The sequence below is a fragment of the Alexandromys fortis genome, unplaced genomic scaffold, assembly GCF_014885135.2.
Source record: "Alexandromys fortis isolate MF-2015 unplaced genomic scaffold, M_Fortis_MF-2015_v1.1 scaffold_370, whole genome shotgun sequence".
Taxonomy (NCBI): domain Eukaryota; kingdom Metazoa; phylum Chordata; class Mammalia; order Rodentia; family Cricetidae; genus Alexandromys; species Alexandromys fortis.
This window is the reverse complement of record NW_026068242.1, coordinates 229943-241736: the sequence shown is the minus strand read 5'-3', so window position 1 is coordinate 241736 and position 11794 is coordinate 229943. Positions and strand designations below refer to the sequence as shown.

Here is an 11794-nt window from a genome sequence, read left to right as displayed (position 1 = left end):
GTCCACAGAGCTAGTTCCAGGACAGGTATGGATACACAAAGAAATCTTGTCTCGAAAAACGAAAGAAAACAAACAAAAAAAGCGTGACCAGAGTCAGATGTGGTGGCTCACAGGGGTAATCCCAGCACTTGGGAGACTGAGGCAGGGGGACTGAGAGTTCAAGGTCAGGAGGGTAAAGTGCCTGCCATGGGGACCTGGGTCCAATCTCATAAAGCTGAGTGTGTTGGCACAAACTGTCAGTGCTGGGGAGGTGTGTTTGGGGCTCACTGGACAACTAGCCTAGCTTAATCCGGGAACCTCAGCCCCCAGTGAGGAGCCCTGCCTTTTATTTAAAGAAAAAAAAGCCAAAGATTTGTGGAAAGCCTTTTGAAATTTTGCATGTATATGTGTGGGTATTTGCACATGTGACTGCGGTGCCCTTGGCGTCCAGAAGAGGATGATGGATCCTCTGGAGCTAAAGTTGCAGGGGGCTGTGAGCCACCTGATTGTGTGTGCTGGGTCCCTGAAAGAATGAGCCAACAAGAGCTCTTAAACCACTGAGCAGCTCCAGCTCTCTGTTGAGATCACTGACTCCCAAGCCTAAAGGCCTGGCCACACAGTGGGAGGAGTCAGCTCCTCCCTGTGCGTGCTCGTGGGTAAGCAAGTGTATACACACAAGAAATAAACAAATGTAAAAAAGCATCTTAATGGAAAGTAAGGAGGACATTTGCTGAGGAACAATACCCAAGGTTGACCTCTGGCCTCCACATGCGTGTACACACGCATGCCTTTACATATAGTGTGGGCCCCTGTAAGACTGTACTGGTCACATATCTCTTAGGGTGACACTGTCCAGGACATTTCCTCTGGGATCCCCTAGGGCCAGCCTTTGTCCGATGAGGATGGAGACCTTAAATATTTATTTATGCGTGTATATCTGCAGGCCAGAAGAGGGCACCAGACCCCATTACAGATGGTTGTGAGCCACCATGTGGTTGCTGGGAATTGAACTCAGGACCTTTGGAAGAGCAGGCAATACTCTTAACCACTGAGCCATCTCTCCAGCCCGGATGGAGACCTTAAATATGAACTCTAGATAAGTAGAAAAATGATGGTCACTCTCTTCCCACTGAAAAATTGTACTAGGTTCTTCTTTACTTCATGTGTGCATGTCTATGCCACAGCCCCTGTGTGGCGGTCAGAGAACCTGTAGGAGGCAGCTTTCTCTTCCATCCTGTGGGGCTCTGGGGGCAGAGGTCAAGTCACTAAGGCTTGGCAGCAGGTATCTTGACCAGCTGGACCAACTCCTTGGCCTAGCTCTTTCTCTTTAATCACCGCTTAAGAGCTGCAGCCCGGCTTTTACTTGCTGGCAGTGGCGTAAATGACGTTGGTATCTCCTTGTTCTTTTCTTGCCCCCAGCATAGTTTGGGAGGTCTCACACAGCTCCTCGGGCACTGGGAATGGACAATCTCTTTATCTAAAGCTTTGGATGTCCCAGGTTCCGATTTTCAGGATGAAACCACCGTTTCTCTGCCTATCCCTTCTCCCACCAAGAGGTTCTCAGGACCTAGGGCATGAACTGCGGTCAGAAACCTCAACTGTTACCTTCCTGACAGCACATCTTCCAGTGGGTGTCAGCCCTTCTCCCCTTGCCCAGTTGCTTGTGTTGACGAAAGAATAGTACTCACAAAGATGTCCGCATTGGAATCCCCCAAACATGTCAATACAGGTCATCAAATTGGCAGAATGGACTTTGTAGTAGCAGTTCAAGGCCTCTTCCCTCTCCTCCTCTTCCCCCTTCTCCCCCCTCCTCCTCTTCCACCTCCTCTCCTTCATCCTCTTTCCCCTCCTTCTCCTACATCCTCCTCCCCCTCCTTTTTGTTTTGCAGGCAGTTTCCTGTAGTTCAGACTGCATGGAATTCTCCATGAACTTTCGAGTCTCCTGCCTCTTACTTCTCAAATACTGGGATTAAAAGCATGTACAGCCATGCCTGGCTGAGATTAAAGATCTGAACTGTGTCCTCCCCTTCCCAAAGCCATATACTGAAGCTTTGCCTCTTGGCACTTCAGAATGTGATGATGTAGATACAGGGTTTTGTTTTGTTCTGGGACAGGGTCCTGGCTCTACATAGCCCTGGCTGTCCTAAAACTCACCCTGTAGACCAGGCTGGTGTCAAACTCAAGGATCCACCTATCTCTTATCTCCCAACTGTGGGGACTAAATAAAGATTTGCACCACCATCACCGGACTTCTTTTGAAGACCAGGGCTCACTGTGTAGCCCAAGCTGGCCTTGAACTCCAGATCCTGCTGGATCAGCCTCCTGAGTGCTAGGGTCACAGAGTATATTATATAGGTCTAGGGCCTTTAAAGTTAAAATGAAGAACTAACCAACTGTGGTAGCATCTGCCAGGCAGAATGAACTTTTTATGCTATTTATACATTTTAATAAGATTTATTTATTTATTTATGGCTTTTTAAATATTTATTTATTATGTATACAATATTCTGTCTGTGTGTGCAGGCCAGAAGAGGGCACCAGATCTCATTATAGGTGGTTGTGAGCCACCATGTGGTTGCTGGGAATTGAACTCAGGACCTTTGGAAGAACAGGCAGTGCTCTTAACCTCTGAGCCATCTCTCCAGCCCTTATTTATGGTTTTTTGAGACACATTTCTCTGTAACTTTAGAGCCTGTCCTGGAACTAGCTTGTAGAACAGGCTGGCCTCAAACTCACAGAGATCTGCCTCCCAAGTGCTGGGATTAAAGGAGTGCACCACCACCACCCTGCTTGATTTGATTTATATGAATGCACATATGGTCATCCAGTACATGCCTGGTGCCCAGGGATGCCAGGAGAAGATGACAGATCCCTGGAACTAGAGTTAAGAATGGTTGTGAGCCACCGTGTGGTTTCTGGGAACCAGACCTTGGTCTTCTGCAAGAGCACCAAGAGCTCTTAACCACTAAGCCATCTCTCTGGCCCCAAAAGGAAAAAAAAAAAAGAAAGAAAAAAAAGAAAACAAAGCTCCATTTCCAGGTGTGGTGGTGGTGCACACCTCTAACTCCAGTACTTGAGAGGCAGAGGCAGACGGATCTTTGTGTTGGAGGTATACAGAGCGAGTTCCAGGACAGCTGGAGCTGCAGAGACCCAGTCTCAGGAAAAGGATGAGGAGGAGGAGGAGAAGGAAGAAGAAAAAGGAGGAAAAAGTTCCAGACCAGCCAGGACTACTACATTAGCAATACCCTACTTTCAGATATCTCAGTGTTTAAGGGCACCTGTTCTTCCGCCACCCACATCAGGGGGTTTTCAACCGCCTGTAACTCCATCTGGTGGAGTGTGATGGTTTGAATGAGCCGTCTCCCATCAGTCTCAGGTGTTTGAATACTTGCTCCCTAGTTGGCAGGTGCCTCACTGGAAGAGGTGGGCTGGGCTTCGTGCTTGTGGTTCAAGATGTGAGCTCTCAGCTGCTGCCCCAGCCGCCTTCTGCCTGCCATCGCCGTCCTGCCAGTGAACTTTAACCCTCTGAAGGCGCTGCGGCAAGAGAAAAGACGGGAGGGGGGGGATCTGAGGCCTTCTGACCTCCACCGTCACCACCCCCAAAGCACGTACAAACAAATAATAAAATAAATATAAATATTAAAAATTAGTTATAAATAGCCAGGTGTGGTGGTGCACACCTTCAACCCCAGCACTCGGGAGGCAGAGACAGGTGGATCTCTGGCTCGAGGCCAACCTGGTCTACAGAGTGGGTTCCAGGGCAGCCAGAGCTACACAGAAAAACCCTGTCTTGGAAAACAAAACAAAACAATAACAAAACCAACAATAGAATAGAACAGCAAACAGAAGGCTTCCTGGACTCATTGTTAACAGGGCCTTCCCCTGGCAGACATGGCAAGCATCATCAATGTGCGGAGACCCTTGCCTACTTCTTGGGGGAATCTCTCAAACTGGCACAGTGTACCTGGTGAGCAACCCCACTATGTGGTTGCTGGGACTTGAACTCAGGACCTCTGGAAAAACAGTCAGTGCTCTTAACCTCTGAGCCATCTCTCCGGTCCGCTTGGTAACTTTTATAGTGGATTTTTGAAGCCTATGTTGTTGTCATTGTTTTTAAACATTTATTTATTTTGCGGAGGAGGAATTGGCATAAGCATGCTATGGCCTTCAAGTGAAGGTCCGAGGACATTTTGGGGGACTCCAACCTCTACTTCTACCAGGTGAGTTCCAGAAGTTAAACTCAGGTCATCAGGCTTATCAGCACCTTGCTCACTGAGCCAGCACTGACAGCCCCAGACCATATTTTGCTTATTATGTTTTTTTAATATTTATTTATTACGTGTACAATATTCTGTCTGTGTATATGCCTGCAGGCCAGAAGAGGGCACCAGACTTCATTACAGATGGTTGTGAGCCACTATGTGGTTGCTGGGAATTGAACTCAGGACCTTTGGAAGAGCAGACAATGCTCTTAACCACTGAGCCATCTCTCCAGCCCATGCTTATTATGTTTTGTTTTGTGAAAGAATCTCATGTGGCCCAGGCTAGCCGCTATTTGTTCCGTCTCTGAGGGCAACCTTGAATCCTTAATCCTGCTTCTGCCTCTTGAGTGTTGGGGTTAGAAGCAAGCAATACCACACACCCCATTTATACGGCGCTAGGGATGAAACACAAATTCTGATTCAAGTCCCAGCAACCACATGGTGGCTCGCATCTATGAGATCTGGTGTCCTCTTCTGGCCTGCAGGTGTACATGAAGGCAGAACACTGTATACGTAATAAAATTTTTTTTGTGGTTTATTTAACTTTATTCTATGTGCATTGGTGTAAAGGTGTCAGATCCCCTGGAACTGGATCTTCAGACAGTTGTGAGCTGCCATGTGGGTGCTGGGAATTGAACCCGGGTCCTCTGGAAGAGCAGTCAGTGCTCTCAACCACTGAGCCATCACTCCAGCCCCACGTAATAAAATTTTTTAAAAAATTACCAAGCAGATTCCCACCAAAGAACTGAGGACTGAGCATTCAGATTTACAACTCTGTGAGGGCCATTCTCATTCAAGCTATTCCAAGGCCAGAAGACTCCCTCTGCTTGCTTTAGAATCCCCAGTGACCTGCAGTCCCAGCATAGTGTTTGATTCTCTGCTGCCAAGTTGTTCCTTAGAGTCTTTTTGGACACAGCAAATTGTATTAACATGTCACCTGCTTTTCTGGAAACACTTTTGTAATGTTCTGTATCTTCTATATGTTAAGATTCCAGAAGTGTTTTTAGCTCTTTGACTTGAGTGTTCTGATTTTTAAACAGTATCGCCAGGCATATACAGCAAACAATTCTTCACAAGTCCAAGCAGCTATGAAAGGTTTTGAAGAGGTCATAAAGAAGTTTCCAAGGTGTGCTGAAGGCTATGCACTTTATGCCCAGGCATTAACAGATCAACAACAGTTTGATAAAGCTGATGAAATGTATGATAAATGTATTGATTTGGAACCAGATAATGCCACAACTTATGTTCATAAAGGTTTACTTCAACTTCAGTGGAAGCAAGATTTGGATAAAGGCTTGGAGCTTATCAGCAAAGCTATTGAGATTGACAACAAATGTGATTTTGCATATGAAACCATGGGAACCATTGAAGTGCAGAGAGGAAACATGGAGAAAGCCATTGACATGTTCAACAAAGCTATCAACCTGGCCAAATCGGAAATGGAGATGGCTCATCTGTATTCACTTTGTGATGCTGCCCATGCCCAGACAGAAGTAGCAAAGAAGTACGGATTAAAACCGCCGACCTTATAAAACCAAGGGGAAAGCAGACGGACTCTTTTTAAAAAAGAAGTTTACCCCTCTTCAACTGAACCCTGAAGACACTGTCATGACACTGTTGAATGGTGGAACCTAGTATTCCCTTTGTGATGTTGTCATTCATTACATCTGTTTCACGGTTAGGTGTTGTGGGCGTGGCTGTTGAAGGAAGTTTGCAGTCTTGCAGCTTTTATTCCCTGTGCTACAGAAGCTTAGAACATGTTAAAGGGATATTAAAACAAACTTGTAGAATACAAACAGTAATTGGCCATGCAAATAAAAAAAAAAAATTACCAAGCACAGAAAAATCTAATTTATGGTACCAAGCTTGCTTCTACTCCGACCTCCCAAAAGAGTGAGAGAGGCCCCACTTCTCCCTTTTAGGAGATCATGTCCGCACATAGAAACCATGTCCTAAGGCCAGTACCCCAAAAGCTATTGGTGAAATGAATTGCCACAACAGGGGTAGGACATGAGAGTTCAAGTGGAAAGTTCAAGACCAGCCTGGTCAAAAAACCAAAGTTTAAAAAAAAATATTAAAAACAATCTTAAGGGCTGGAGAGATGGCTCAGAGGTTAAGAGCACTGACTGCTCTTCCAAAGGTCCTGAGTTCAATTCCCAGCAACCACATGGTGGCTCACAACCATCTGTAATGAGGTCTGGTGCCCTCTTCTGGCCTGCAGGCACGGAGGCTGAACACTGTGTACATAATAAAATCTTTAAAAAAAAATCTTAAAAAGAAAAAGTGGGGAGGGCTAGGGAAACGGTCAGCCCCTGCTGTGCCTGTCATGCAAGCCTGAGGACCTGAGCTGAGCCCCAGCACCCACGCTGTCTCAGCTTCTCCCCTGCTCCTGGGATGACATACGCCAGCACAAGCGTAAGGAAGAGTGGGTCTGTTTTAGCTCACAGTTCCTGAAGTCAAAGCAGCTTGAGGTCAACTGGTCACACTACATCTGTTGTCAAAGTAATGAACACGTTGCTCAGTTTCCTCTCCTCCTGTTCATTCCCCAGAGCCAAACCCACAAAATGGTGCAGCCCACATATGGGACTTGGAGGGGGGGGGCTCATCCCTCCCCAGGGAACCGAATCAGGACCACCCTCTTGATGCCCAGCTCCCCTCTTGATGCCCAGCTCCTCTCTCCCAGGTGATTCTAGGAGCTGTCAAGTTGATGATTAACAGTGCAGTTCTGTGAATGTGTGACCTCGGGGCTGGGGAGGCGGGGCTTACTGCTAAGGGAACCCAGCCAATCGATGAGCTCCAGGTTCAGTGAGAGTCCTTACCTCCAAAAGTGAGATGCAGGAGACCGGATAATGGCTCAGTGCGTAAAGACACTTGCCACCAAGTCTGAGGACCCGAGACCAACGCCTGGAATGCCCATGGTGGAAGGAGAAAATCAGCTCTGAAGGCTGTCTTTCCATCTCTGTGCTTGCATGTACGTGCGCTTGGAAGACATCTGACATAGAGATCTCGGGCCTCATGCATAAGCACACACACACACACACACACACACACACACACACACACACGCACATACACACACACACACAAGCCCAGGACAAGCATCCTACATTTCCCATTTTGATTTTTAAAACTTATTTTATTCAACTTGGAAAATGAGTATAAATCCCTGGGTGTCTGGTGCCGGGCAGGATGAAAACTGACGGATGGGCAGAAAAAAGGGAGAAGGGGCAAGGTGCAAACATCACAGTGGCTGCCTCAGGTCCCTGCCTGCGAAGGAGAGGGTGGGTCCAGCTGGGGAGCTCAGGTCCGGAGGAACACCATGGTGAGGAGGCCTGAGGGTAGGAAAAGGAAGAGAGTCCGTGCAGGAGCCTTCCTCCCGTCCTTTCTTTGGAGGTGGGCCCAGGTGCTCCTCTACCATGCTCACCTAAGATGTACGCTGCCACCAGCTTCTGTCCCAGGGACACATGCAGAACCTGAGGCAGCTGGCTGCCAAGCTCGTCCTGCAGGGGCAGCAGCAGGAAGGCCACGGAGATGATGCCTGTCAGCAAGAAGAGCAGGAAGGAGCTGGTGGCCAGCTGCTGGGGAGGACCTGCGAAAGGAGGGGACATGAGTACCGGTGGCCCAAGGTCTGCCAGGGACCAGGATGAAAAACGGAGAGGCAGCAACTCTGACTGGAGTTCACTGACATGTCATTTACTTATTCTGAGACAGGGACTCACACGTATGTGGTCTAGGATGGCCTCAGACTCATTAGGTAGTCAAGGGCAGTCTTGAACTTCTGATCCTCCGGCCTCTAGCTCTCAAGTTCTGGGATTAGGTGTGCAATGCCATATCCGGCTTTGGTTATCTCTCTTAAGTGTGTGATAGATGCGAGTGGGTGGGTACACGCACACGTGTGCATGTGTACAGAGGCCAGAAATCAACCTCAAGCGCGGTTCCTCAGGAACCATCCGACTTGTTTTGGGAGAATGGGGTCTCTCAATGGGACCTGGCCTTGTCTGTCAGAATGGCCAACTGCTTAGCCAGCCCCAGGATCTGCCTGTCTCTGCCTCCTCAGAACTGGAAGTCCAAACATAATGCAACCATGTCATGGGTGCTGGGGTCTGAACTCGGGTCCTCGCTCTTATGTAGCAAACACTATACCAACTGATCTGTCTCCACAACACTCCTCCCCACCCCTGTCTGTCAAAGCCTCGTAGCTCAGGCTGGCTTGGAACCTGCAATCCTCCTTCCTTCTTTGTAGTCCCCCAAGGGGTGGTATCCCAGGCTTGTGCCATCACGCTGGCCTTTGGGTTTACATTTTATTGCCCTCCAAGGGTGCCCTGCCTTCAGTACTGTGTTCAGTGTCCTGGGCTGACAGGCAGGGACCTCTGTATCTCCCATGCCCAGCACACAGCAGTGACTGCTCAGTGCAGGCTTCTTATTGAGCTGAAGGTAGCTGGCGCCTGATAACAGCCGCTGCAGTTGGAGCTAGGGAAGAACTTGTCCCCTGATTAGAAATTAGAAACAGGACAAGTGCAAAGTCGTCTTCCTCTCTCACCCAACAGAAAACCTCAGCCAGGAACAACTGTGCACAGGGACTTCTTCAAACCCCATTTAGTTCATTTCTAGAGTAATGCTACTTCTTCTCACCCTACAGAATTCAGGAGTCCCCGCTGCAGGGCTGGGAATATTGCTCAGCAGTAGAGGGCTTGTTTGGTATGCCTTAGGTACAAGGCGAATCCCCAGTACTACAGAAAAACAGTCTGTGGAGAGACAACCCAGACAGTGCAAACATGAGGACCCAAATTCAGATCTCCAAAACCCACTGAAGAACCTAGTCTTTGGGTGGTGGAGACAGGTAGATACTGGATTCTTCTTTTCTTTTTTTTTTTAGAGAAGGGATTTTGCTGTAGCTTTGGAGCCTGTCCTGGAACTAGCTCTTGTAGACCAGGCTGGCCTTGAACTCACAGAGATCTGCCTGCCTCGGCCCCCAGTGCTGGGATTAAAGGCATGCACCACTGCCCAGTTGAGATACTGGATTCTAAAGTTAACTGGGAATCCAGCCTAGCAAAACAAATGTGCTTGAGACCCTGTCTCAAAAAATAAACATGGACAGCGCATGAGGAAAATCAACCTTTGGCCTCCACAAACACACACATGTGCACAAGCACCCACACACATAGTCACATAATACACACAACACCACAAACACGATGTATCCCTTCAACTCACTCTCCTGAAGGTGTCTGGCTGGGGTTGGTCCTGTCCACACAGGAGGCCCTGGATTGGGCGTTGGCTCAGAATGTCCCTGAAGCTCCAGGGGGTACGCTGGCGCCCGAAGAACAGAGGTGATGTCTTTTCGGCCAACCACTCGTCCCTCAGCCCCCTCCTCAGACAGCTCAATTCGGAACCGGTCCTGGACATCATAGTGGCTGGGGATGGGGGCCACATGCCGGATCACACTGACTCATTGGGAGGAAGTTAAGTGAGAAGCAACGAACCAAGCGAATCCAGTTCTCCTCCCCAGAAACTTCCCAGAGTGACTGCAGCCAGAGGGTGAAAAGGTCTCAGACCATAGGCAACAGATGGCAGAAACGCCGGGCTGCTTCCCCACCCTCCCCCACTCACATGTCAATGCAAGACTGCGGCTTCACATATCCTTCTGCATCGAATACCGTATACTTGGCAGGTGCTGTACACAGAACTGCGGGATAGACACACGAAGAGACCTGAAGAAAGTTTCGCTTATGGTGGGTTATCAGAGCCCCCTTCTGTCAGCCACCCCAGAGACGGACATTACCTAACTAACTCCTCCAGCCCACAACATCCTGCCATATCTTCCTATCAATCCCCAGAGCCCTAGCTCCAGGGGCCCATCTCTTCACCTCGGAAGCGAAGCGCAGTTCCCGTGGGGTTGTAGAGGGTCAGCAGCTGCCGGGGTCCACTCCTTTGGTCCGCTCTGAATACTAGATCCGGGGGAAAGACGAGCACCGGGACAACGGGTCCTGAGGAAGGAGAGGAGCCCCGGGGCCCCCGCCCAGGGGCCCCCGGACCCACCAGCTCCTGGTCCTGGGGCGCCCCACGGCGCATGCAGGCTCTAGGCGGTCGGACATCCGAGGGCAGAGCTCACAAGGATAAGAGGGCCTTGGAGTCTGGGGCTAGCGGCGCGAGGAATGGAAAGAGGACGGGGCGAGATGGTAGCAGAGCTCGGCCAGGTGTCCCCGCTGCCTCGGCACCCCACTAGACGTGGATCCTCCAGTCCCAGGCCCGGCTCCTCAACCCTTTCCCCTTCCAGCTGGGCCCCAGGTTCCTACAGGTCCCGCCTCCAAACCGCACCGCAGTGGCCACGCCCACTCGGCTCAAATCTGGCCCGCCTCGTCGCTTCCCGATCCGGGTCTTCCGGTACAGGCAGTAAGCCACGCCCCTTCCGGGCCTTCCGGGCCGGTCTCCCCCGACGGACTCGGTCCCCCTGAGCCCTCCTGATAGCCAGGTTATCGGGCTGTGTCTCCGACCCCTTTCCTTAGGCTTGGCCTGTGCTCTCTCCGGCATTCCGCCTCTGGATGGCCGCTCGTACCACGATAATCACCTGGTAGTCAACGTTTCCTCCAGTCAATCGTATGCAGGCTGAGGGCGCCATCTTCCCGAAAGCTCCTTGGTGTACTTCCGCCGTACGGCCTCTCTCATTGGTCAGTGCTGCCTCGCTTCCGCCTAATTGTACGCTGATTGGTGTTCGTCAGCGACCAAACCCGCCTCCCTCGGCGCTAATGATTGGCTGCATCTTGGGTAAGTAATTTAAGGGTCCCCAGCGCCAACTCTAGTCTGTTAGTAACTCGGGGAGGCGGGTGTCGGCTCCGGTCTAGTGTATCCTTTTCTTTCTTTCTTCTTCTTTTTTTCATTTTGCTTTTCTCTCCTTCCTGCTCGGGCCTGAGAAAACATGTGTGCACAGTGACGTAAGGTTAATGGTCAGTAATCAATAAGTAGAACTAGATGAAGCAAGAATCTCAACCAGCCCTGGTTACACTTTAAAAAGGGGGGGGGGGGAGGTGCCGAAGGGTTAGCTCAGCGGCTAAAAGGACCCAGGTTCGGTTCCAGCACTCACATAGTGGTTCATAACCAATTGTAACTCCAGTTTCATGGGATCGGACGGCCTCATTTGAGCTCTACCTGTATGTGATTCATACACGTGCAGACAAGACACTCGACGTACGTGAATAAATCTAAAGAGTTTTTTTGTTGGTTTGGTTTGGTTTTTTCGAGACAGGGTTTCTCTGTAGTTTTGGAGCCTGTCCTGGAACTAGCTCTTGTAGACCAAGCTGTTCTTGAACTCACAGAGATCCGCCTGCCTCTGCCTCCTGAGTCCTGGGATTAAAGGCATGTGCCACCACCGCCCTGCCTAAAGAGATTTTTAAAAAAGATTTGTTATGTATACAGAGTTCTGTCTGCACGTGTGCCTGCACACCAGAAGAGGGCATCAGATCTCATTGTTGATGGTTGTGAGCCGCCATATGGTTGCTGGAGATTGAAAACAGGACCTCTGAAAGAGCAGTTAATGCTCTTGACCTCTGAGCCAT

At 49.7% G+C, this 11794-nt stretch overlaps 1 protein-coding gene across 2 annotated transcripts; it reads right to left on the bottom strand.

Moving 5' to 3' along the window:
* Nucleotides 1-5617: 5617 nt before the first annotated feature.
* On the bottom strand, nt 5618-10531 carry Mospd3 (motile sperm domain containing 3). Of its 2 annotated transcripts, XR_007589903.1 has the most exons (6): nt 10109-10531; nt 9852-9927; nt 9456-9685; nt 7666-7830; nt 7061-7573; nt 5618-6732 (listed from the first exon to the last, which is right to left on the bottom strand). XR_007589903.1 is itself a non-coding variant. In XM_050131146.1 (5 exons), the coding sequence occupies exons 1-5, from the start codon at nt 10311-10313 to the stop codon at nt 7542-7544; spliced, it is 708 nt and encodes a 235-aa protein (XP_049987103.1). In that variant the 5' UTR covers nt 10314-10531; the 3' UTR covers nt 5618-7541. The 2 variants fall into 2 exon arrangements, 1 of the variants encoding a protein (XP_049987103.1); XM_050131146.1 differs by having other exon boundaries at nt 5618-7573.
* Nucleotides 10532-11794: the final 1263 nt, after the last annotated feature.